This window comes from Rutidosis leptorrhynchoides, chromosome 5 (genome assembly GCF_046630445.1).
Source record: "Rutidosis leptorrhynchoides isolate AG116_Rl617_1_P2 chromosome 5, CSIRO_AGI_Rlap_v1, whole genome shotgun sequence".
Taxonomy (NCBI): domain Eukaryota; kingdom Viridiplantae; phylum Streptophyta; class Magnoliopsida; order Asterales; family Asteraceae; genus Rutidosis; species Rutidosis leptorrhynchoides.
This window is the reverse complement of record NC_092337.1, coordinates 449394993-449422596: the sequence shown is the minus strand read 5'-3', so window position 1 is coordinate 449422596 and position 27604 is coordinate 449394993. Positions and strand designations below refer to the sequence as shown.

The following is a 27604-nucleotide window of genomic DNA, read 5'->3' as shown; positions in this document are numbered from 1 at the left end:
AAGTTTTTGAATTGTGTCACTGACTTATATGCATCGATCAATTTATACGCATCGATCATTTGGTTCATATTAACTTCCTTTTTTATATACTAAATTATTTTTTGAATCAATTTCGTACATGCATCCCTCTCCAACCTTTTTCAGTGACGTGTTTCAATGTATATTTGACGATATAGACCGACTCTTTGTGATGGTGGGGCAATGAAAAATGGTGTTGCTCCAATCGCCAAAAATGAATTAGCCGCGCTCCAGAAAGATTCGTCATATGTTCTCTGTAAGTTTTACAATTAACCTCCTACTTTAACTTATGATGTGTTGGCTGAGCCTTTTCACTTTGATTTTAACTTGGTTTTTAAGTAGTTGAGGACGAGATGGGTGGGTCAGATGGTTTAGAAATGGGGAAAGGTTAAATAGGGTTTTAGTTTACTAGGCGAAATTAACTGGTTAATTATCACATAAAATTGATTGCTTAACAATGGCATGTTTGATCTGGTATTGGGTGTATCGGGTATGTCTATTTTATTTTTTGTTGGAAATAATTTAGTCTATGATGAACTTTAAGTTTTATAAATAATTTAGTATAATGGAATGTGAAATGATTTTGGATCACTTAGGTACTATGGATAAGAGTTTGGGTCGTTAACTAATTTTAGTGTCATTTGTGGTAAAAGTGTCAAAATGACTCTCGGCCTACTTTTCGGATCCGTAGGTTGAAAATAGATAACTTTGGATGAAAACTAATAATTGGGATAAAATTATTCCCGACAAGCTTTAAAAACAGTATACGATATGTTTAAATTTTTCGAGTCTAAATAAGTTTTAAAAGTGTATGTTGCAGCTGTTGGGTTGCTGGGCAACAACAAAACAGCAACTGTACAGTAGTGTAGGTTGTATGCTGTTATTAATGAGTTAATTTAGGTCTGCACGGGTACAAAGTGAACATGATAACAATTCATATGCATCTAAATTCTACATTCTGAATTGAATAGGGAAATGTTATACAAGCAAACATCCACCTGAGAGAGACGCACATGTTCGAACCAACGCTCCAAATTAATTCCGCATACGGAATCTCTCGGTACTTCAACCACCATACCAGCAAACGTGCATCTCCGGTTACTGAAATCAGCAGAATGTCGAACAGTGTTCGTCACATGTAAAAAATTCATCAAATGAATTTATTAATCCTTTAATATATTCACACTAACCGTAGTGTTCACAAAACATTACGACATTATCTTTTTAAAGTTATTAATAAGCTTGATCACCTGCTACTTGTACTCTATGGATATGCAGGTACAAAGCCATAGACATGCATCTCCGGTTACTGAAATACAGCTTGCCAGTTGGTGAGTCAAATATTGTATTGAGGTCTATTTAGCTGTATTACAATTTAACCGAAAATCATCTTTCAGTCTCATTTCGTTATGTTTGTATTTATGGTGATTAAGTACATCCACAAACTCAGCATTGTAAAAAACATATATCTAGAAGGTTATGACTTTGCACTAGACCAACGTATTAAGTAAACTTTCTTTTAAATGTTAGCTTTTCAATTTTATTTTATATGTATTAAATAGCTACATTGAATATAAGCCATGTCCCACTAAACCTTACTAACACTATATAAAATATAATGATGATTATTAAAAGTCAATGGTGATTCATTTGTCCTATTACAATGTCCATAAAGTTTGTGAGGTAGTTTTTGTTTTTATGAATTATATTCATTTTTGTAGCGTCATGAAGAAGTACATTAGTAGTGTTTGCGATTTCAATAATACTACTAATCATTTGGTTGTAATAAATATTAAAACATTTAGAAATACGTACGAGTTTTTTTTTTTACATATCGTTAATTGTTATATCATTTAAGATTCATGATTGTTGCGGAAGAGTCCCCGTGCAACGCACGGGCTCTTAAATCTAGTATATATATATATATATATATATATATATATATATATATATATATATATATATATATATATATATATTGACTTCAAAAATCATAAATATGCTTATTTAAACATTTTAGTGTATTAAGTAGAATTTCTATAAATTAAGTAGGAACTCCGATGCTACTAGAACCATTCTAAGGTATCCCTACCCTAAACGGGCACATAAACAGCAGAATAGCTCGGATCATAATATAATCTTCCCGTTACACAAACCTACTCTCCACTCTAAGGAAATTTTAGCTGAATTTATGAAAAAGCAATACATGATAAACCTTCAAGTCATAGAATATCAAAATAAGTTCGACATTTTGATAAAAACTTTTGAAGAATTAATCACCAATTTTCAGCTTACGCTTAAAAGTTTAACCACTAAAATTGATATAGAGTGTAGTGAGTTTGATGCCCTAGTAATCACTAGAGGAGGGAAAGAAACAACTGTCAATATACTCAGACAAGAATTTTACGATATGGAACCTGTGCCCATTGACCCAGTTGTCAATCCACCGGAACCTATCTCTCCTAAGGCCCCGTAAATTATTCCGCGCGCCCGCATACCTTTCACAGGTAGGCTTAGGAAGGAAAAACAAGAAACGCAATTCGCCAAGTATTGGGATATTATTAAGAATTTTCATTTGAATGTACGACTAGTAGATGCTTTAGTAGAAATGCCAAACTGCGCTAAATTTTTCGAAGAACTACTTTCAAACAAAGAGAGATTAAGAGAGATAGTTAGCTTGCCATTAAGTGAAGAATGCTCGTTAGTGTTACAACATGGAATTCCCCCTAAGTTAGGAGATACAGGAAGATTTACGGTACCTTGCTACCTGCAAGATGTCCAAATTAGCAATGCGTTAGCAGACTTTGGGGTCAGTGTAAACCTAATTTCCTATTCGTTATTCAAAAAGCTATGATTAAATGACTTAAGGCCTACCAGAATGACTATCTAAATCGCGGACAGATCAGTTAAGATTCCTCGAGGAATAGCTGAAGATGTCCTAGTCAGAGTGGATAAGTTCGTATTTTCCATTGATTTCGTCATTATGGATATTGAGGAAGACATGAAGGTCCCACTCATTCTTGGCAGACCATTCCTGAATACTGCCAAGGCCGTAATTGATGTGCACGAGAAATCATTGAAACTAAGGGTTGGAGGAGAAGAAATCACATTCAATGTTGATCATCTCATGAACCATCCTCGCGAAGAAGATGTGAATCTCTCTGATTCCTTTCAAGAACTCGTCCATTAATACCTGGAAGAAACCATGGCTATATGTAGTCAAGATCAAATTTCTAAGGATCTGTTCTTTACACCTCCTAAAGGAAATCTCGACAACCATTCAGCCATAAACCTTAGTCAACACAAATCTCCCCTCTCTGAAAGTAATTTTCTTGGCAAAACTATCCAAATAGCACCACTAGGACAAGACATTCCTCTACCCCTCTTAAGGAGAAGACCGAATGAAGAAACGAATTTCATTCCGGTATATCGGAACCCAGTCAAAGGAGGACTGCGAGGAGATTCCCGAACCTACCTTCGAGACTAAAGAAGACGTTTATGAGGAGGAAGCATTAAGAAGGACAATTTCCAAAAATAAAGAACAGATAGCATCAGTGACCGCTAATGAAGAATCAGAATTCCAGGAGAACTATGACTCGTTAGACCGAAAGGAGATAGCTAGGATGAAGCCATCTATCGAGGAACCCCCCGGAATTGGAATTAAAGAAGTTACTCGACAATCTGGAGTATGCATTCTTAGAAGGAGAATCGCAACTCCCTGTGATCATCTCGAAAGACCTCAAGCCACAAGAAAAGGCGAAATTGATTCAAGTTTTGAAATCACATAAGAAGGAAATTGCTTGGAAGATCTCCGACATAAAAGGAATCAGCCCCAACTATTGCATCCACAAGATCTTCATGGAAGATGATTTCAAACCTTCAGTACAAAGGCAAAGAAGGGTCAACCCTATGATTCAAGAAGTCGTCAAGAAAGAAGTAATCAAACTTCTGGACGCCAATCTGATCTATCCCATTTCTGACATAAGTTAGTCCTGTTCAAGTGGTACCCAAAAAGGGAGGGACAACCGTAATTCAAAATGAGAATAATGAGCTTATTCCAACATGAAAAGTCACCGGTTGGAGGGTTTGCATAGATTATCGTAAACTAAACGATGCAACCCGAAAAGATCATTTTCCATTACCCTTAGTCGATCAAATGTTGGAACGTCTATCAGGAAATGAATACTATTGTTTCCTTGACGGTTTTTCCGGTTACTTTCAGATTCCCCTCGATTCAATAGCAATCATACAATGGGAAGATCACACCATATTACTAAAAGATATATATTCAAGTTATGTATCATGAGGTAAACATATGTAATTTATATATTATTTATGATTTAAAATATTATTTAATATATATATATATATATATATATATATATATATATATATATATATATATATTATATTCGAATATATATATGTAATAATTGATTATAACTTTTGAGTTTCCCATTAAATTGTTATCATTCATTACTTACATCATTTTATGTGTTTATATATGAATAAAACATCAACTTATACTTAAATATAGGGATTATCAAAAGTCTGTCATTGATTATCTTGATAATATATATATATATATATATATATATATATATATATATATATATATATATATATATATATATATATATATATATATATATATATATATATATATATATAACTTTTGAGTTTTACATTAAATTGTTATCATTCATCATTTTATGTGTTCATATGAATAAAACGTCAACTTATATTTAAATATAGGGATCCTCAAAAGTCCCTTATTGATTATTTTTATATAATTGAAGTAAACCATTTTTACAATTTATGGGTATATATAAACGTGGGTGCATAGAGGGACAAACAATAAAATTGTTGTTTCACACAAAAGATTTTATAATGCCTGTTTGTTTGTTTTTGTAGCTACCGAGGGTTTAAAAAAAAATGTAAAACATAGACTAGCCAAGAAGACACGTGGTTGGCTCTATGTTGGATGGATTCGTCCGAAGATTCCCTTTTTAATGTTTATAATGTGATTATTGTATTTGTATATTCATGATATTTTGAATTTTTTATATATCATGTATTTTATTAGACGATTCGTTTATTATATGGGACAAACATATGATCACATGTACGATAACACGAGCCTCAATAATGAAAGCAACACATCATTAATTCAACTCATAACTAAACCGACTCAAATACCATCCAATAACTGTAATATACAACGTGCAACGCATGGGCAATGCATTCTCCTATATTTTAATGCTTAAAGGGTATTTTATAATTTCAAAATTGGTGTATTCTGTAACATCCGTCAAATTCAACAATAGTTACGAATATTCCTAAATTAATATGGATGCAACAGATTATGAATTCTCATTTTCACAAGAAATTTGTGATTTCATCCATATGAACATATCACAATTTGATATAGATGCACACATTATACAACCCGATTTTTCATAAGAATGATCCGACTACATCCATAGTCTACATACTCTCAATAAATAAAAACGATGTGTATATACAATATGATGATTAAAATATTAAATGAATTAAATGAGTGCATATATGATGAGATTTTACACATACGCAAATATAACTATTATAATATTAATTGTACATGACGACTCATTCGAGTATCATTATTTTGCTTAAATGACTCACAACTTTTTTAAAATTAAACTTGCGGGTTACACTTTTATTGAAAAACTAATTGTATGTAATAATTCTAAAATAATATAACTTAGACTTTACTAATGTTACGTTCTATGACAAATTTTCAATGTACTCATATTTTCTCTAAATATTATACCGTATAAAATTTATATATAATTAAAAAAAATTGCGGTGTGAATTTTTTTTGTAGACATTAAGTTACTAACACCACTCAAAATCACTTTTAAAATTTGTCAATACCACGAGCTCTTAAACTTAAAAGAACTTTTAGAATTTGTCAACACCACATGCTTTTAAACTTAAAAGAATAATTGTATAAAAAATCAATTAATTTTGCACGATTATTTTACCCACCGTGCAACGCACAATTTTTAAAATTTGTCAACACCACAAGCTCTTAAATAATTCTTATTTTTTTTTTCCAATTTTCTTAGTATCGCTATTTACATGTGAAATGACTACAACCCGTTTACGAAAAGTGACAAGATTTGTTTTTTTGAAACAGTCCCAGTTACACTACATTGGCGCGGCACGCCAAATGGTTGCGAGGCGCGCGTCACAAAAGGTTTTAAATGCCGAAGCTTAATTCAAAAATTGATGCCAGACTTAGTTATATTGCGCGACTCGCCAGGGCATGCGCGACACGCAGTAACACACATAACAGACCTGCAATTCTAAGTTAAGTATTGACCCATTTCCAAAATGTCAAGGTATTCAAATACAACCCAAAATGTCCATACATGTTGACATTTATCAAACAAGTTAACAAAGTGTTAAAACGATACACCAAATATGCAACCGCTTGAACCACGGCTCGTGACTTAACCAATATAACAATTTCGACCCAATTACACGACATAAAGATTAAGACTCGACATCCCAACCCGATACCATGAGCATGATCCCGAGGACTATCCATCCCCAACCGAAGTCAAATATCCAAGAGCTAAATCCACCAAACTCAAGCAAGCTTCTAGCATTCTAGTCGAACTACTAGAATTCTCCAATACATCCAACGGGTACCTATAGAAAAAGGTAAACAACAATGGAGTAACCAACATGCTTAGTGAGTGCAATAGTTATTTGCATACATACATAACCTATTTCCTTGCTCATACTTCACAAATCCGCATACAAACTAGCATCACAATTGCATATAATCACAATATAATATGCTAAACTACAAACACACACAAATATGGTTAACCATACCCAATAGTGCTAGTTATCAAATGAAATAATACTATTTAACATATGTAAGTGGCCAACGAAGGCGCTTTCGGGATGGCACCGCCACGTACACACGAATGTGGTCAACGAAAAGCGAAACCGATAAGTGACACTTACCACATTCCACCGCACCGTGTGGCTAACGAAGAGTGAGTAACACTCACCACATTTCAAACCGCAAACGTGGTCAACGAAGAGTGAAACCATACAGATATCACTCACCACTTTACATCTAGGGATGGCGCCCGCGGGTAACGGGCACGGGTTCTATATACCCGCGACCCGCCCGTCGGGTTTCTTTTTTGCACGTTGAGACCCGTTACCCGCCCACGGGTAAAAAATTTTCGCCCACGCCCGTGACCCGCGAATACCCGTGACCCGCGGGTAACTCGCAGGTAATAATAATATACAACTTTATAATAGAAAATCCAAATAATTTTATTAATTATATAACCGCAATATGTATAATGACGTGAAAATTAATTTTTTTACTTGTATATAATATTATATATTTAATCATTATTCAAATACTAGTAAAATAGCTTTTAAATTTAATAATTGTAAGTATTAATTCGTGCGTAAATTAAGAAAAGTCTCATGTAATCACGGGTCGGGTTTTACCCGCGACAGGTAGTATATACCCGCGACCCGCCCGAGACCCGGTGGGGGATATAAATTTTTACCCGTACCCGTGCCCGCGGGTAAGATTCAATGATTTTACCCGTCCATCGCGGATCGGGTACCCGCGGGTCACTGGTTTTTCCTCACCCATTGTCATCCCGGTTTGCATCAAGTGGCCAACGAAGAGTGAATGCATACGCTCGAATGTCACTTGCCACTTCCTACAAGCAAACAACTTATATACATGCATATATAAATACTCTACTCACCTTGGAATCTCTATCAACACAATATCGTTTAAGCAATATTGCCGTCCTCATATCCGAGCAAGTAGTCACCTATATACACATAGACATACAAAAACATAAAACTCATTCTCTATAAGAGAATTCTGACAACACAATCCTATAAACGATGGATTACACCTTGCTCGCCAAAATGGACACAACGAAATTACCACTACGGGCGGTAATTTTGACCTATACAAACAAGTACAATCTAATCACCTATTGTACTTGACCCAAAAGGCTCAACCCATCACCACTACATGTGGTAATTCAAACCCAACAACACCCTAAAATTATTGACACTTGCACCAAGCCCAAAGTCCCAAACAATAACAATTTAAACCATTTTTACCCAAATTGACCACTTGGATAGCCCCTTATTGACAACAAATTTTGACCCATTTGATCACCAAATGAGTAAATACAAACTTATTCATTGGAAAGTACAGTCAAAGACATTTCCAAAAAGTGCTCACACGCCCTAAACGGAGCCACGGTTTACAAGATATGACCTTTACAAAATCATGTTTCGTGCAGATTTATAGTGACGAGTTTGACCCAAAATTGACCCAATTCAACTCAAATCAACACAAAAATATTCCCAACAAAACCAAGTTACTTACATGTACAACTAACACTAATTATGAACTTAATCTAACTTATTACATCATCAAACTCCAACCCCCAATCCCTAGTTCATCCATGATGTTTAACCATCATGTATGAGCTAGTTTCAACTTTAAGCGACACCATAAATCCCCAATTTAAGAAAACCCACTTATGCAAAGTTAGAGTTCTTACCTAATATGAAGATGATGACAAGGAAGATGAAATCGAGTCATGCATGCACTCCCACGGTGTTAGATGGAACCCTAATTGAAATAATCTAGAGTATTAAAGCTTGATTCCATCAAAATCACCTCCTTCTTGCTCTCTCTCTCTAAATCGCCACTTCTCTTTCTAAAACGTGAGAGTGTTTTCCAAAATTGTTTAGAGCTAGAAATGACCTCTCGACTCATTTGAGTGTTAATTTTTTTTTTCATATTTGCACCCTTAGTCCCTCAAATTTACGAATGCTGTCAACCCCATTTTCAACTCATATTCAGCCTATTTCCCATCAATTGGGGCAAAATTTTGAAAAACTTAAAACACGAAAGTTGTAGCTCTGACTTCTGGCTTTCGAATCGCCTCATTTCGAGGTCGTACGAGCAAGTTATGCCTAAAATACAAATCAGCTCAGGAATGACCTCTTATCAAAAAGTTACCCGTTAGTCATTTCAACTTAATATTTTAGCCCTCGACCATCAACACTTATTATGTATAAAAATAATAATATTTCAAGTCACTTCTAACACCCCGAAACATCTCGATCGTTCCCGGTATTATTAAATTAGCACATAAAATATAATAAAATAATACCCCAAATATCTAGAAGGTTACAACATGCCAATATGAATTGCAAATTACATTTTTTGCACAGATTTTTACACACCCGTGCAATGCACAGGCTCAAAAACCTAATATATATATATATATATATATATATATATATATATATATATATATATATATATATATATATATATATATATATATATAGATGCGTTCAAATGAGAACGTTCTTATTATAATTTTTGGTGAGAACAGATCTGGACCACACATCTCTATATGATTATTTAAATTAAATTTTAATATTAAATAATTGTTTAAGGGTGTAATAGTAAATTTTATTAGCAACTAGGGGACAAATATGTAATTAAACTCTAATATTCAGTTAATCCTCTTCCTATTATGTAGCAAAATGTGAGTAGACTCATTTATTTGAATCTTCCCACGCACACACTACACCAAACATTCCTATTTTATAGTACCTGCACTCCCACTTCTCCATTTCATTTGATTTCAACATAATTCAATTTTTTAACGTCTTTGCCTAAATACATCGGTTTTCTTTCTCAAAATCATTTCTTCATCAGACTATTATTAGATATCAATCAAAAATATGTCAGATTATAAAGAAGTTGAAGACGTTGAAGCCGTTGAAGACGGTGAAGACGTTGAAGAAGTCGAGGATGACGGTACTTAGTTAATTTTTATTCTTTCTGCATTCATATTACGATCACTGGTAGTTAGCTTATGATATGAATATTTATTTGATTTGCTATTTTCTCAAACAGACATCCGTTAATGCATATAAAATCAAATTCATGTATATATCATTGTTCAGAATCTATCCTTTTTTATGCATAGTTAACATATATCTACAAGTTCTACTCATAATGTCAACCGTATACGCTCGCATTTAATATCGTTTGTTATGTCAATATTTCCAGAGTTTGACTTTGTTCCTAAGCAATACGCTGTTGGAACCGAGATAGTGTCGGGTGATGGCATATCACATTGGCTGCCTCAAGTGTGTAGTGCAGACAAACCGGTATTAGGTACCATATTTGATAGTATTGATGCGGGTTACGAATTTTATCAACAGTATGCACAAAAGGGCGGTTTTGAAATTAGGAAATCAACATCTAAACCAGTTAGTAAACGTCAAAGGGGTGTAGATGGTCCGAAGATAGTAAAGTTGAAATATTTTGTTTGCAGTAGGCAAGGGTTTAAGGACCAAAAAAATAACAATAATGTGTTAAATGGTAATGAGATTAGCAAGGATCAAAGCAACAGTACTAGAAATGTAGATGTCAATGTGGAAGCGAACAATAAGCAAAAGCAGAAAAGAACACGACCTTCACAACGTATCGGTTGTCTAGCAAGTTTCAAGCTTCAAATACGTCAAGATGGCAAATATGAACTTTATCGGTTTGTAGAGGAACACAACCACTGCTTAGTGCATCCTGATTATTCTCTACATTTAAAGACATATAGGAGGCTTGATAATTCCATGAAAACCATGTTATTTAATTTTTTACTAGCAGGAATTGGTCCAACGGCTGGCCATCGGATTCTTACAAAATTATTTGGTGGTCATGATAAAGTTGGTGCCACTCTGGTCGATTGTCGCAACTGGAAGAGAGATATCATCCAATATATAGGTAAGGCAGACGCACAAATAATGATCGATATGTTGAAGAACAGAAAAGATACATGTCCTAACTTTTCATTCGAATACTTTACGGATGAGAATAATATCCTTGGAGGTTTCTTTTGGGCTGATGACCATGCCAAGCGAAATTATTCTGCTTTTGGTGACGTTGTTTCATTTGATGCAACGTATCGTTCTAACAAGTAAGTCTTTATATTTACTTTTAATCTTGTATTCATACAACAACTAAAAATCTTTACTTTATTCTGTATTTTGTAGATACAAAATGGTGTTTATTCCATTTACCGGCATCGATAATCATACGAAGTGTGTTACCTTTGGTGCTGGAATGTTGTCCAAAGAAAATGAATACTCATACACATGGTTGTTAAAATGCTTTAAGAAGGCGTTCCCGAAGGAACCGACAATCGTGATGACTGACCAAGATCCCGCCATGAAAAAAGCAGTGGAAGAAGTTTTTAAAACTGCACGACACCGTCTTTGTATGTGGCACATTACAGAGAAGCTTACATCTAAGGTTAGTCAAACATTGCTACTTGTGAATGTAGGTGTGCTAAACTAGCAAATACAACCATCTGACTATTTTTGAGAGTAAATTATTGCTTTTGAATTAATTTATGAATATTAACTTTATAACCTGTTGAATGCTTTTGTATTTTTTTTTATAGGTTGGTGTTACAATATGTAATTCTGGATTTAAGGCTAGATTCTCCCAAATAGTCTGGACAAATAAGCTCCAACCGCATGATTTCGAAAAAAGATGGGGTGGCGTAATGAGAAACTTCAACCTTGAACAACATGAGTGGTTGATTGACATGTATAACATGAGATTTAAATGGATACCTGCATATTTTCTACAATGGAAGATGTCTGGTCTGATGCGTACATCCTCACGATCCGAGAGTGAGAATCACATGTTCGGTCAACTGATGAGTGGTAGCTCAACTCTTGTTGAATTTCTTAGCTTTTTTGACACGGCTATGCATACCCAACGATTCAACCAGTCTAAAAATGACCACGAGTCGGAGTACACTACACCCGATGTAGCCGATGATGCAACTACAATTGAGAAGGATGCAGCCAAAATTTACACACGAACTGTATTTTTGGAACTGCAGAAGGAAATTTATGCTGCTACTAAGCATTGCAATTCACTAAGTTTTTCAGAATCTAATGGTATAAAGAACTACACTATTGTGGACAGGAGCGTGAAATTACATGATATACACATTGATGAGAGCATTGATCGCTCAGAAAAACCGTACCACTTTGATGAACTTTTACATAAACAAAGCGAGGTACATAATATATTTGTAGAGAAGCTCTTTTCTTTTCAAGAAATGCTTCTGCAATTCTTATTTTTTAATTGGAACAATAAAAACATACTAACATTGTGATACATATGTAGGTTGAATACAGGGTGGAAAGTCAAGAATTTTTATGTTCTTGCAGGCGTTTTGAGACATTTGGGCTTCTATGTCGCCATATTTTCTTTGTTTTACTGATTAGTGACATCGAACGTTTTCCAAAAAAATATATTTGTAGAAGGTGGACACGTGGTGCTTTACCCGAAATGCCTATACAGTCCGACATCAACGTAAATCAGGTTGACATTATATTAGAGGGTAAGGATGCTTTGGTTCGTGAAATATATCAGCAAGTTGATTATTGTGTCAACAGGCTGCTTTTACATCCCGAGAAACTTGCTGCATTTCGAGATTCTCAAAGAGATTTGGTTAATAAGCTTAACCAGGATCCAAATTGCCAACAATCGGTTGGAAATAAAGAGTTTATTGGTGCATTACTTGGTTTTGAACAACCATCTGAAGTAAATGTTCACGCACCGCAGGGGATTGTTAACAAAGGAGGTGGAAAGAGGACCCGAATAACTAGTTCTCGAGAAAAGTCAATCAGAAAATCAAAGAAACCTAAGAGAAAATGTAGTTACTGTAAAATAATGTGTAGACATGACTGTCGTAACTGCAAGTTAAAGAAGGCACATAAAGCTAGAGACTCCGGAGCCGATCCTAGTGTGGTCAAAACCTTGTTGGCTGAGGCAGCCGCTCAGTTAGTGGATGAGGAATTGAGTGAGTCCGATGAAGATGATTCTGATGCAGGCATAGAAGATTCAGATCGCATTTAATCTTGATTATTACCAAGTTTTTTGTGTTTTTGTTACCATTTCTTATAACAGTTTATTTTTCCATTTAATATTTTCATAGCATCCATTTCCTACTGCTCACATTATTGTTAATTTTAAATGAATGCCATTTTAGATATTTGTTACCATCTCTTATTTATTTTTTGAATCAATTTTTGTAGTATACTTTGTGTTGAGATTTAATTATTGCTTTACTAAATAAGATGACTATTTGATCATTTGACCTGTTTGGGCAAAAAAAAAACTGAAAACCTACATACTAGATCCAATGAGTTTGACGTCATGGTATAGCGTTGGTGTGACATCTTTGTATGATTACTTCGTGTCTTTGTGACTGTTTATACGGTAGATTGGAAACAACATAATATTTGCATCTGCTGTCGGACAGGTGAATACCGTTAGCAAACCAAAAAAGTTGAAATTAATCATCTGATAGTTCCAAAAAATGAAAATTACTATAACACATAATTTATCATCCAATATGAATTAATACGATTTTTTAAAAATAAATAACCCAACTTCATGATAGTTCAAACTTCTAAAAATTCATGAACTTCAACACCACCAAAATCATATGATAAAGAAAATCATACAAATGCATTAAGACGCTTTTCTATTCTTTCTAATGCATACTCGCCCAAACGGATTTTTTCTTTAATTGGAAGACTAATGTATCTATCAACCTCAACTACAACTAAATGTTTCATAGAATTGAACTCCCATAGAAGAATTTTAGCAAGATATTTATGACGAAGCCCCAATAGTTGTTCATTTTGTGGATCATCTTCCTTTGCAAATCCAGCATCCCATCCAGCCATCCCACTACCCGGAAATGTTTCCATATGCCTCATTAAAAACACTCCACAATCAACCCCATTTTTAGCAGTCCTCCATGGCATTCTTAGGCGTACAACTCTTGATGCACCTAATCCATTTGTGGTTGTTCCCATCCTGATGACAAGGTAATCTAAAAAAAGCTTTTTCTGCCAACAACAAATAGAACAATTGCTTAATTCAAATATTTTATCTAATGGATCAATATTTTTAACTCACCACTATTTCTGGAATTCCATTGTATCTCTGCAATGAGTCATCCCCATCACACATGTTGTCAATCAAGTATATCTTCGCCTTCCTTATGTTGAAACATATCAAAAAGTAGTGTGATCTTTTAATAATTGGTATGAATACCTACAACGAACATAAGATTTTAAAAACTAATATCATCAATCGAGTATATAGCAATGGTTACTTTCAAACGTGTATGCAAATATGAATCGCTACACAACTTGATAATATAAATTATATATAATATATGCATCCTCTTTTATAACATATGTAGCCGACTTTTTTTTAAAAAAAATCATACCATTTCAACTTCAATTAGCTGCATCTGTGTTTTGCTCATCACGTTATCCATGTTCCTTGTAAAAGTTGCTAACTTATTTTCATAGGGCATTGCATTTTCCAGCATATCATTACTCTGTAAGTTATAAACTGTAACATTATAAACATATATACATAACTCTTTTAATACTGAAAATTGGTTGAATGCAGCAGCTTACCAACACTCCAGAGTCACAAAATACTTTTTTCTTTGAGCCATGTGTCTTTAAACCTTCCTCGTGATTCAGGATGCATGCCCAAGCATCTATGACACCCACATGAACCATTAGATCAGGGATCAAACTTTCAACCATTACTCTCACAACTTGTAGGCCAGATGAATGTTCAAATACAACGTCACTGAAAAAAAAAATAGAATAAATAAGGAGTCAAATATATATTTTTTTAAATGCAATATTCAACTATTCTCAATTTAAATCAGCTTACTATGCTGATCTCATCCCCAAAAAAAAACAATCGCTGACTTGATATTCTATCCTTAATAATGGAGTATTAATGTCCACAACCGTACCAAAATATGGTGATATTTTAGTATCAACAGCTTTCACCAATTGCAGTTTACTCTTTCGTGGTACATCCAAGCATGGCTTGGTGGCAGCCTCATCCATATCCTTCTCTAAGTTTCTAGCAACTAACACACCATTGTGTGGTGTATGCTTAAGTGAATTATCACTCTGACTCTTATTAGGTCCATTTGGTCCTAATTTAATTTCATCAAACTCTGTGACAACACCAGTACTCGGCCGAAACCAATGAACTTCCTTTTGCACACTGACCATGGCAGATTCTTTTCTCAGCTTTATTGCTTGTATAGCAGATTTTTCAAGAGTGTCCCACACAACTGGATCGGATAAAATCTGTGTCATGGTTGCATTTTCAAGTTCACTATTGTCATTTTTCACGTTTTCTGACTTACCGGTATTGCAATCGTCATCTACATGCATCATTGGATTTTCGTCACTAAATAGTCTAGACATTGCTGATCTCAACCTAGTAGCCACGATGCGAACGCGTTCACTTTTTGGGAACTTGCTCATTGCCTTATTCATCATAGCTTCTACTTCTACCTTCTTGTTACAAATGGTCTTGAACATATTGTTCATTTCACGTTCGTAATCCTATATTTCAAATACATAATTTATATTAACTTAATATGGTCCATCCATAACATTTCAAAAAAAAAAAAAAAAAATGAACGTGAACAAACGAAGTCTAATGGTTTGTACCTAAAAAATAATATACATATATATTCATACAATATAATACCTCTTCAGTGTACTCATATTCTCGATTTTCTTCTTCACTTTGAACATTCTCATCAACACCACGAGCTGTCCAGAATTGTTCTGATTTTTCCTTCGTACTACATGCCGTATACTGAACTGATTCATTCCCCCCAGATTGTTCATCTCCCTCTATAACAGTTAGTGGTTTAGCATCCACAAACTTACCAAAAGATTTACTAACATGTTGTTCTCTTACAAATTTTCGCAGCCCGAACCCACCAGATGCTATCTCATCTGTCTCTCGTCTTTGAAGTGTTGAAGTTGTCCATTGTAAAATTGCAGGAACTCCCTCACTTTCCCCAAAAAGTGATGAGCGCGTGTTATGAACATACCACAACTACAATAAAAAAAATGAGATTAATTCAACTATTTTCAACACAAACAACCATGTACTACCAACAACTAAACAAAACTTACTACAACTTACCACCAAAAATAGTAATGGTCCTGTGTACCAACTTTTTGGATCATCCCTCTTCCACTTGGCCTTGCTTCTTTTTAGACAATCAAGCACATACCCACACCAGTCAATTTGTCTGATGTCATTATCACTAGTGATATAAGGTAAGATTTTTTGATTAACCGTTGAACATTTAATACCTTCAACCAACACGGTCATGATCACTAACAAAATATTTAACTTGAAAAACCTCCCCACATCGGTTGATCTCTGGATTATATCAATCACATTACTAACATATATCCGTTGTCGACCGATTTCTGGTCGTGTAAACTGTCCCCTCCATTCATTTTGTATTCCTTTTCCCACCTTTCTGCCATTCTTTAAGCTGTCTATCTTTTCTTTTCCTTTAGGGAACCCAAGGATCTCATGGATATCTTGTCTAGTAATTTTATACTTTTGCAAACCAATCTTGAACGAACAATCTAATGGATCATAATGATCTACCACCCAAAAAGCCAGCATAAGTGGAATTTTTTCTATTCTAAAGCCAATCAGGCTATCGAACCCAATATCAGTTAACCATCGTTTTTGGTCAAGGGACAACACACTTAATATACTTACCAGTTTAGACGGGTTTTGACGTGTTTTAAGGGGTCTCATTTTTAACGACTTGTTACAGTAACTAACATCATTTGAAGATTTACGAAGCCTTTGTTTATAGTTCGGGTGTTTTATCTTCATAATCTTTGATGGTTCATTGTTGTTGCACTTCTCGACAAAATCATCATCCATCATAAATGTTTTTGAATACGTACCTGCATACGTTAACGAACTAATACATGGGTACAAGATTCAAAAAACTAGATATAAACAACAACATAACCTACACTAACGATTGTCGCAATCGATACGTTTATATATCATGTAACTAAAATTGTCATCCATTATCAAAAGACCTGGTAGTAATGGTCTAATGACACCTGTAAGTGCATTTTTTGTGGTTTTACAATACATATGGTGTGCTCTTTATTCAGTATTACAAAAAAAAAATAAACATTTCATCCAAAATATTTACAAGTAGACACCTTGAACTGACTTCAATCTATTTGAGATCAAAATCTAAGCATCCACTATCAAAAACAATACACTTACGTTTATTGATCGGACTTTTGTTTTCCGCATCCTCTACTTCAGAATTCATTCGTTTATGGTCGCCATCATGATGCACCAAAACTAATGGTTTAGGCTTTCGAACTTTTTTCGGCGTAACACCTACAAAATTATAAATAACTAAGTCTGCACGGATGAAGTCATCATATTTATAATTTTTCAAAAATAACATTATTATAAAACAATAAGCAATTACATCAGGAAAATTTAAATTGGATGCTACATGACAAAAAAACAGTGTTAAGCATACTTACTCATCTTTGTATTTGGACTTGTCTTTCCCAAAGCTTTTGACATATACATCCAACTTTGCCCTAACAATGAAATTACAACTTCAAATTAAATCATAAACATGTTAATCGGATGCTACAAGACTATCAAAAGAGTATTAATTATACTTACTCATCTTCGTTGTTGGCGTTTCTTGTGTAAAAAAAAAACCTAATTTCACTCCCCAAAAAATGGATGCTACGTGAAAATAGTTTCCAGCGAATTTTTATCTCAGATTTTTTCATTATGAACAACTTCATTCGAAGGTATGATAGAAACAAATGAGAAATTGAAGGGATAAGCATCAATTTGAAACGAATTTGAAATTTCAAAACCATCTGGAAATTAGGATGAGGTTTATCGTACGTAAAAATTAGACTAAATTCCCCGCATTTAAGTTATTAAAAATTAAAACAAATTATCTTGATCAAATCTCTAATCTAATGGCCAAAAAGTGTTCTCATCCAAATATATAAATGAGAACATTCTCATGGGATCACTACCCTATATATATATATATATATATATATATCATTAATTCAAATGAATCACAAAATGACATATCAGCAAAAATCTTTTTGATTTATATATGTGTGTGTGTGTATATATATATATATATATATATATATATATATATATATATATATATATATATATATATATAGGAGAAGATCCAGAGCTAAGAAACTTTTTTCGGATAAGGGGATAAGTAGCTTGTGATTTTTATATCATTAGCTCTACAACTCGGATTTGAAAAAAAAATCTGGTATTAGTATTCATTGTGTAGATTCAGAAAAAATTAATTTTTTTATCGGCTTATTAACATACATCTGATGTATGTTAACAGCTATTCATACACCAAATGTATGATAATCAAAAAACTGAGAAAATGACTAATGATTAATGAAAAATAATATTTAGGGTTTAGTAATTAGGATTTAGAATTTACTATTTAGAAATTATGGTTTAGTGTTTAGATTTAGGTTTAGATTGAGTATTTAACGTCACAGCAGGTTCACATACATCGGAGGTATGATAAGATACTGTAAAAAAAGTTGTATTGTTTTCATGAATCTAAACAATGAATACTAGCCCCGGAAATTAAAAAAATCTAAAATCTAACATCTAATTTTAAATATATAAAATCCAAATTTGCTTATCCCCTATCTCTAAAAGGGTACTTATCCTTTGATCTCCCTATATCTATATCTATATATATATATATATATATATATATATATATATATATATATATATATATATATATATATATATATATATATATGACTTATGAGTGATCAAGGGTGAAGTGATCATGTACGGGGGTGATATGCCTGAATCGGACGGTTTATTTATGCGGTGCCGTTAGGTCGCAGAACGTCAATTCAGGATATCAACAGAAGAAGTTGATTGTTTGATTTATATATGCTGGGCCTAAATCTCTAATTCCTTCCTATGGGTTAGCAAGGGCAAATATGATCTAGGGTCGTTCCTTGAGCGGTCGAATTTGAAACGGAGCTTATTAAGATAATTTAGTGATTAAGATGGGTTCGTACACAAATCAATATCCAAGACTAATGGCCAGGTACACCTTGTGTGGAGAGGCATGATCCTTTTGGTCCCAATAAATTGGTGACTGTTCGAAAAATCCAACAACCAAGTCCAACCGGTTTATTCTAGACACCACTTTATCCGGAATATCAAATTGTGTAAAGGCAATAGTTGGGTTGATTTGATTTATAACTGTATTTAAAATATTAAAGCAATATAATTAAAATAAGCTAGCTAGCATGCAACAGCTAAGGACAGAGAAGACGTGGTTCACCATGATTTAAGATAACATAGTGTCGGGACGATTGCGAGACACTCATTGGAAAGATATAACTTGGTGTAAACACTAGATTCCCTACTAATTGATTTCTCGATTAGCATGTCACGAGGAACTAGGCTATCGTGATTCTGATCAGATGGACTCTGCACAACTCTCGACGCTTTATCAGGTTTAAGGATATAAGCGGCCCATCTTGGATGCAATGCATACCTTGGGCGCACGAATAGAGTAGCATATATATATATATATATATATATATATATATATATATATATATATATATATATATATATATATATATATATATATATATATATGTATATATATATGTATGTATGTATGTATGTATGTATGTATAATATCCAACCTTTCTTAACACCTTAGTGTATCACCCACGTGAGTGGTTATGATTTTGTTTCGAATTCCTTTCTGTCAATGGTTTGGTAAAATCTAAAGGTTTGTAGACAAATTAGAACTTCTAATAATTCTCAGTCATCCTTAAAGATTTATAAGCTTAGTTTGTATTGTAGTGCGTTAAATTCTCATTTATGATTTAAATCAGCCTTACTTAAATCTACCCAATAAATCCCTTAGTTATCCACCATATACTATACTTGTAGTGGTTCTATAACTTCTAACTTTGAACATACTCAAGTGGTCCTATAGTACATCGACATGAGTCTTATACTCTTGATCAATGTCTTGATCTGGTCCTACGATAATTCCTGATGTACTTTATAGTATTTTCGATGGGTTCATACCTTGACCAATGTATAAGCACAGATAATTAATTATCTTATAATTGTCGATTTTATAAAAGGTTTTAATCACGTTTATTGGTGGAAGGACGATAATAACGAGGTTTAATATCATAGACAGAAAGCGAGTACTAAACGATAAACATCCCTAACTAACATTATTAATTCATGGCAAACAATCAAGCAATTACTCACACATCATGGCAACAAGCATTTCTATTATTAATAAATCACAAACATCAAACAAGAATATTGTATGTAGTAATAAATTAATAAAATAAATGATAGATATTACTGAATAATGTCAGCAGAATAACACTTGTATTTCTTCATAATATTCATAGCGTTACAATGCGTGATAGCTTATACTAATAACTACATACTAATCTCCTATTGATCACTAGAGAGCGACAATAGAGTGATAATTATTTTCCTCATCTCTGTAACTTTTCTCTATCTAGAATCTAGAGAGAGAAAGTAGAGAGGGAACTAATCTCCTACTGATCACTAGAGAGCGACAATAGAGAGATATTTAGAGAGAAAAGTGAAGAATGGTGTGTGTTGAAATGGTGGGATGAAGCCCCCATTTATAGAAAATGCTTGGTGGTAAAATTGTAATTAAATGGATGAAACCTGGCAGGCCGTTTGGAAAGGCCGTTTTTGGTGCCCGTTTGCTGGCAAGCCGTTTTTTCTTATGGCAGGCCGTTTGGCAAGCCGTTTGCTGGATCGTAACTTGTCTTTCACAGTTTTCGCTCTAGAATCTTCGTTTTAGCTCCGTTTCTGACGATTCTTGCGCCCACGTGTTCGTAATTAAATATCCTACAACATGATATTAAGTAAATAAACTTTTCCAAAAAATATAAAATAAGATTTTAAACGCGAGTTAATCGTCTTAGCCGATTTTGCTCGTTTTTCAACTGTTTTTAGTGATTCTTGAAATATAGCCTTTGTAATGACATAATCTACCAAATGAAGTCAATAAATGCTTATTTAGATGATAAAGTCAATTACTTTATCATAAATGAGGCTAATATCGGGGATAAAAACGTGACTATTTAGCCGATATCAGAGGGAAGTGATTTTTTTATTTTCATTCTTTTACAAATTTCTTTTTTTTTTTTGCAAACATTAAGATTAGGTGAAAATATGAACATTTAAAAAACACACTTTGTGATAAATATTACTATTTTGGCCTAGAAAACGCTCGAAGAAAATAAGATTCATCGTGAAGAATGTTATTTCTCCGAGGGTTTTTCTTCAACTTATGTGAAGTTTTTTTTCTTCCAAATTTAGCCTGATTCAGAGTCTATAGTTAAGAGTTTGGAGTTTAGTGTTTTGGGTTTAGTCCCTAGACCCAAAACCCTATACCTTAAACTCTAAACCGTTCGTGTTAAAAACTCAATCTAAACCCTAAAACCTAATTTCTAAACTCTAATATCTAAACCCTAATTTCCCTAAATTCTAAACTCTAAAAAAACGCTTAAAGAAATAACATTCTTCACGATGAATCTTAATTTTTTCGAGCGTTTTCTATGTCAAAATAATAACATTTATCACAAAGTGTCTTTTTTTAATGCTCATATTTTCACCTAAACTTAATGTTTGAAAAAAAAAATTAAAAACGGTAAAAAAAAAAACTTACTTCGCCCCTTCTCCCGTAGATGGTCACTTTTCTCTTGATCCTCCCTATATATATATATATATATATATATATATATATATATATATATATATATATATATATATAGTGGTAGGATCAAGAGGGAAGTAACCAATCGGGGGGAAGCGGGGAGAAGCAAAATCTTTTTTTTTCTTCGTTTTTTGAAAAAACTTTGTTCACGAACATTATAGATTGGATGAAAATATGAACATTTAATAAAGACACTTTGTGATAAATATTTTTATTTTGGCGGGAAAACGCTCGAAGAACTAATATATAACAATTATCGTGTTTTTCGAGCGTATGTTGAGGTTTTAGATATTAGGGTTTAGATATTAGGGTTTATAGGGTTTAGATATTAGGGTTTAGAAATTTAGGGTTTAGGGTTTAGATTTAGGGTTTAGATTTAGTATTTAGATTGAGTTTTTACCACGAACGGTTTAGAGTGTAGGGTTTAGGGTTTAGGGTTTGGGGTTTGGTGTTTTGGGTTTATGGAATAAACCCAAAACACCAAACTCTAAACCCTAAACCCTAAATCCTAAACTCTAAATCGGGCTAAATTTTACTTCACAAAACATGAAAAAAACGTTAACATTCTTCACAAACAATATTATCTTGAATATTATTTTTTTCGATCATTTTCCCGCCTAAATAATAACATTCATCACGATGTGTCTTTTCTAAATGTTCATATTTTCGTGTGATCTTGATGCCTGAAAAAAATTCCAAAAAAAAAATGAATTTTTTTTTTGCTTCCCCCCGCTTGGTTACTTCCACATTGATCATGCCCCTATATATATATATATATATATATATATATATATATATATATATATATATATATATATATATATATATATATATATATATATATATATATATATATATATATATATATATATATATACATACTAGTTAAAGACCCACGAAATCGCGGGTTTTATAGAATGATGATATTTTAAAACAAACCTAGGAGATGACGACCCATTATAATATTCCACCCGATGGAGTGAAGTTTAGCCAAGATTCCATTGTCCTCGATTCTCTAAATAACATACCATCTTACATAGTAATATGTAGTATTATTAAACAAAAAGTAGTTGAAAAAGAGTTGTATCTAATCGCTTCAAAAAGTTTTCCTTGATATTTGTGTTGAACAATCTATATCTACATATCTATAGTAATTGAGTTCCAGAATAATAAGTATGATGTATTAAATACGATTAACTTGATAAAATTTACTCATACATTTTAATAATGGTAAAAAAGGTTAAAAATTATTATGGTAAAAAAGTAAAAAAAATAAAATAAAAACCATATTAAATAAAAATGTCATAATAAATTTTAAGTAATTAATTATCAATTAATATATAAACCTTTCATCTTCTAAGTAACGTAAATTATTTTTTTTAGCCTATAAATATCTCATCTTCATTTCATTTTTTCATATCAATCATACAAAGGAGTACACTATATTACTAATACTGTATTCTCAATTTTTTTTAACGTAGAAAGAAGAAGAATGATATATACAATATTAAAGTATATATATATATATATATATATATATATATATATATATATATATATATATATATATATATATATATATATATATCTTTGTTGTTTGTTTTTGTATGTATCGAAGAAACACCAATTTCAAAATACGTAAATCGCGGACAAGATTATGATATTATGATATTATGATTATTATATTGCATATTTATATAACTTATATTATTAATAATTAAGATTATGATTATTATTATGATCACAATTCATAATTATATATGATTACAATTATTATTTTTATTATTATTACATTTTAGTTATAATTCATATAAGTGTGATTATTATAGGTGTAACGTTTCTTATACATGTAAATATATAGATAATGTTTATCATACCTTAATTTTAAATTTATGACAAAATTATGATAAGAAAAATGAAAAATTATGGCAAATTTTAAGCTCTTTTGTATTCTTTTAGTTAATAGGTCATGTCTAAAATTTCAATTGTTTTAAGTGAAACTACAAATTAATTTAATTTTGATGGTCTTTCATTTTCCATATTTTATTACTGTATGTCACTTTAAAACAAAAAACCAATAGTTTTTTATTTTATATATTAGACTAATAATAATTAGAAGTAAAAGATGAAAAGTTGATCATTTAAAGGGTATAGGAACCCATCGGTTTTCGCATAAACCAAATCCATATTTATTAGCAATAATTATATATATTTAATATTTATTCATTGTAAATATAAATACCCTTATCCTTTCTAAACTCATGTATTTCTCATACGAAACTAATATGTGAAATCAAATAATGATTATTACTGAACGATCAATGGCATCGATAACATTACTAACATAATTGAGCAAGAAGGTGTGACTTGAGCAACTATGTCTCAAATTCAATTTCCATCTATATATATATATATATATATATATATATATATATATATATATATATATATATATATATATATATATATATATATATATATATATATGCCGACTAACTTTTTTGGTTTTGGAGAAAAGTCTTAGTACATTTTGAGTAGAAGTTAAAACCATGATGATGTGCTCTATTTGTTACTAATTTCTTTTAATCTACTCCTATATGATAGCCAGAAATTTAATGATGCAAGTGATAAGTAAGAACATTTATTTCAACTATAGTAAGTTCACACCTTCTTCATTTTTCTTTATAATTAAACAAACTTTACATGATGTTTTAGGAATGTGACACCTTAGTGCAACTATAATTGTTGATGATGAAGGTGTTTTCGATTATTATGGTTCAAAATGTTTGTAGTTTTTTGATATGTATGCAAGATGTCTTCATTCACGCTTTTAACTATAATGTGGGCATTAATCGATTATTGATAGCCATGATAGTAATATGATTTTAAATGATAATTTGCAATTACTTATTTAGGTGTGTAGTTAAAAAACTTTCAAACTAATGAATATTAACAATTCCTGTTCTTAGAATATTTGTTTGCAAAATTGGCAATATGTTAAAAGGTATATATACTGAAAAAAGTGCCAATATTGACCCATTTACATATTAATGGATGGATTTCAATTCTGCTTACTAATACCTTAAAGTTGATATCCCGGTAATTGTACTTTGACTCTTGCATACATACAACAAGAATTGTGGCTATATACTTTGACCCATTTACATATTGATGGATGGATTTAGAATGAATTTATTTGAAAAAAGTCTTGAAACATTTGCAGTTTTAATTTAACAACAATTATGATAATGATAAAGTAATAGATAAGTGTTAGTTTTGTTTCAAGCTATTACACAAAGTCTTCAACATCTCGAGTTTTTCACAAATTTTTTAGTGAATCATTTTAGCCTCAAGTTCCAACCACAACACTAAAAGTTTCAAGCCAAACATATACCTGTTATATAACCCTAAACTGTATACATGATAAATTACAATTACTCCTAATAACAAGTAATTGTTTTTTTCAATGATGGGTAGGAGTGTTTTGTGACAACAAACCATTTGCATATGATCAGTTATTTTAACCATTGAATTAGTAAGACATACAAAAAACACTAACACGTAACATTAGAAGTCTTGAAGAGTGTAGACAAAGCAACACTTAAAATGATAGATATTCAGTGACATATCAACATCCTTGGCCTAATCGGGGATCTAACTAAACCCGATTATGCAACTATTTCACACATGAATACTAAAATATTGAAACGTGGGACAAACCGTGCAACGCATGGGCTTTGCCCACGAGTGTCATATAACCTACAAGACTACAACACATGCTTTATTGATAAACTCATTATCTTTAACTACAATACTAATAGTCTTTAGTAACTCATAAATGGCTTCATCTTCGCTTAAACCAACTGCATTATTGCTACAGCAAATAAAGTTGAAATAGATAAACGATTAGTCATCAGAGCTTTTAACAACATAAATGGTAATAAACTGAGATATTGTAGTAGCATACATTGTTTTTTACATGTTCATACATTTGAAATTGTAGTCGCATCACAAACTTATGGATGGAAAAAGATAATTTACGTAAACAAACCTGCTCATCACAACAATGAGTTCAATAATCAGATAGTTTTTGTCAGTACCATAACCTTTCTGATTCCTGATATACCATAATTCTTCGAGCCGGGTAAAACTCCAGAGAAAAGAGGGAAAATAGAATTTTGATTATTGAAAAATTGATTACATTCTTCTTACAATTGCACAGTATTATTACATTCCAAATCTAATCTAACCGTACATCTATAACAAGCAAATTGGGGATATGCTAACAAGTGTACAATTGACTAACAACCCTAACCAACTAAGTCTTCTTGTTTCTTCTATTACTTGTGAGTTGATAGTCATTCAATCGAGCTGGCACTCCAATATTATGTTTGGATCTTCTTTGCCCCACTTCAGATTCAGCTGCGTTGACTTGTTGGTTGACTTCATTTGACTGGTCATGTGTTGCAGGTGTATCATTACCTTTCCCATTAAAATTGACCATGTCCTCATGGTCCATTGCAGTTTGCATTGTCCTGTACTCCTCGTCATTAATCCAAGTAGCTTCTTCCACATCCAATGATTCCCATTTAACCAACACTTACTTAATGAGAGCACCATTTCTCAAAATGTCCCTAGTATCCAAAACTTGATGTGGTATCAGAATTGGCCCACCATAATTGTCAGATTCAGGTAAATGATGACACTGTACTGCTTCATCACCTTGAAATCTTTTAGGCAAAGAAACATGAAAGACTGGATGAATTCTTGAATGACTTGTTAACAGTAATCTGTATGCTACAGGACCAATATTCTTCTCCACTTTATAAGGCCCATAATATCATTTACTTAACTTTTGATACACACATTTGACCACAGATAGTTGCCTATAAGGATGCAATTTGACCCAAACCAAATCTCCTTCATTAAAATGTTGCTCAGTTCTGTGTGCATCAGAAAGAATCTTCATTTTAGCTTTAGCCTGTAATAATGGTTCCTTTAACAATTTGATCTTATCATGTCTTTCCATCATTATGGTATGTAAAGCATCAACAAAAGTTGCTGTATGCAAATAATCAGACATCACAGGTGGTGATCTTCCATACATAGCTTCAAAAGGACTAACACCTATGGTTGTATGCACTGCAGTGTTATAATGGAATTCAGCCAATGATAAGAATTTGTACCATTGCTTAGGCACATCTGCTACAAAACATCTCAAATATTGCTCCAAATATCGGTTAATGACTTCAGTCTGTCCATCAGTTTGAGGATGATAAGATGAAGATAGTTTGAGAGTTGTTTGACTAACTCTGCACAGTTCTGACCAAAATTTGCTAACAAACACCTTATCTTTATCTGAGACAATTGACTTAGGAATTCCATGGTATTTGAACACCATTTCAAAAAACAAAGTAGCAACTGTGGAAGCTGTGTACTTAGCTGTCAAACCACCAAAATGAACACCTTTGGAGAGTCTATCCACCACTACACATATGACTTCATGACCATGGGAATTAGGCAGCCCAGTGATGAAGTCCATACTAATTTCTTCCTAAACCTTTTCTGGTATGGACAGTGGTTGTAACAACCCATAAGGAGCAATGTTCAACGTTTTGACTTGTTGGCATATAACACAGTTTTTGACATAATTTTCCATATTAGCCTTCATTCTAGACCAATAAAAATTGGCTGCCAACCTCATGTAACTTCTATGCATACCTGCATGGCCTGCCACT

The 27604-nt window shown here is 32.6% G+C and overlaps 2 protein-coding genes and 3 long non-coding RNA genes across 5 annotated transcripts; 2 read left to right on the top strand and 3 right to left on the bottom strand.

The window, feature by feature from the left end:
* The first annotated feature begins 130 nt into the window (after positions 1-130).
* LOC139847291 (uncharacterized) lies at positions 131-1510 on the top strand. The gene is made up of 3 exons (XR_011759427.1): positions 131-274; positions 990-1156; positions 1297-1510. It is a non-coding gene; the product is annotated as an uncharacterized lncRNA (long non-coding RNA).
* A 4881-nt stretch (positions 1511-6391) lies between these two features.
* LOC139846646 (uncharacterized) lies at positions 6392-8806 on the bottom strand. Its single transcript, XR_011759124.1, has 3 exons — positions 8634-8806; positions 7815-7883; positions 6392-6717 (listed from the first exon to the last, which is right to left on the bottom strand). It is a non-coding gene; the product is annotated as an uncharacterized lncRNA (long non-coding RNA).
* A 1028-nt stretch (positions 8807-9834) lies between these two features.
* LOC139850150 (protein FAR1-RELATED SEQUENCE 5-like) lies at positions 9835-13033 on the top strand. The gene is made up of 5 exons (XM_071839739.1): positions 9835-9910; positions 10166-11072; positions 11149-11407; positions 11559-12188; positions 12299-13033. Exons 1-5 carry the CDS (start codon positions 9835-9837, stop codon positions 13031-13033), a joined length of 2607 nt encoding a protein of 868 aa, XP_071695840.1.
* A 605-nt stretch (positions 13034-13638) lies between these two features.
* On the bottom strand, positions 13639-16163 carry LOC139850149 (uncharacterized). Its single transcript, XM_071839737.1, has 7 exons — positions 15725-16163; positions 15375-15576; positions 14885-15299; positions 14617-14797; positions 14421-14534; positions 14105-14242; positions 13639-14034 (listed from the first exon to the last, which is right to left on the bottom strand). The coding sequence occupies exons 2-7, from the start codon at positions 15559-15561 to the stop codon at positions 13639-13641; spliced, it is 1431 nt and encodes a 476-aa protein (XP_071695838.1). The 5' UTR covers positions 15562-15576; positions 15725-16163.
* An 879-nt stretch (positions 16164-17042) lies between these two features.
* Positions 17043-17714, bottom strand: LOC139850544 (uncharacterized). The gene is made up of 2 exons (XR_011760063.1): positions 17572-17714; positions 17043-17419 (listed from the first exon to the last, which is right to left on the bottom strand). It is a non-coding gene; the product is annotated as an uncharacterized lncRNA (long non-coding RNA).
* Between the last annotated feature and the right edge of the window lie 9890 nt (positions 17715-27604).

What these genes read in the sequence shown, in the direction of transcription:
- LOC139850150 (XM_071839739.1), top strand. Translation starts at nt 9,835, where the DNA reads ATGTCAGATTATAAAGAAGTTGAAGACGTTGAAGCCGTTGAAGACGGT. An exon ending in GCAACGTATCGTTCTAACAA is followed by an intron (nt 11,073 to 11,148) that starts GTAAGTCTTTAT and finishes TGTATTTTGTAG; the next exon opens with ATACAAAATGGTGTTTATTC. An exon ending in TTTTACATAAACAAAGCGAG is followed by an intron (nt 12,189 to 12,298) that starts GTACATAATATA and finishes ATACATATGTAG; the next exon opens with GTTGAATACAGGGTGGAAAG.
- LOC139850149 (XM_071839737.1), bottom strand. Translation starts at nt 15,561, where the DNA reads ATGAACAATATGTTCAAGACCATTTGTAACAAGAAGGTAGAAGTAGAA. An exon ending in AGATGACGATTGCAATACCG is followed by an intron (nt 15,300 to 15,374) that starts GTAAGTCAGAAA and finishes TATCCGATCCAG; the next exon opens with TTGTGTGGGACACTCTTGAA. An exon ending in AGCTAATTGAAGTTGAAATG is followed by an intron (nt 14,243 to 14,420) that starts GTATGATTTTTT and finishes TGTTCGTTGTAG; the next exon opens with GTATTCATACCAATTATTAA.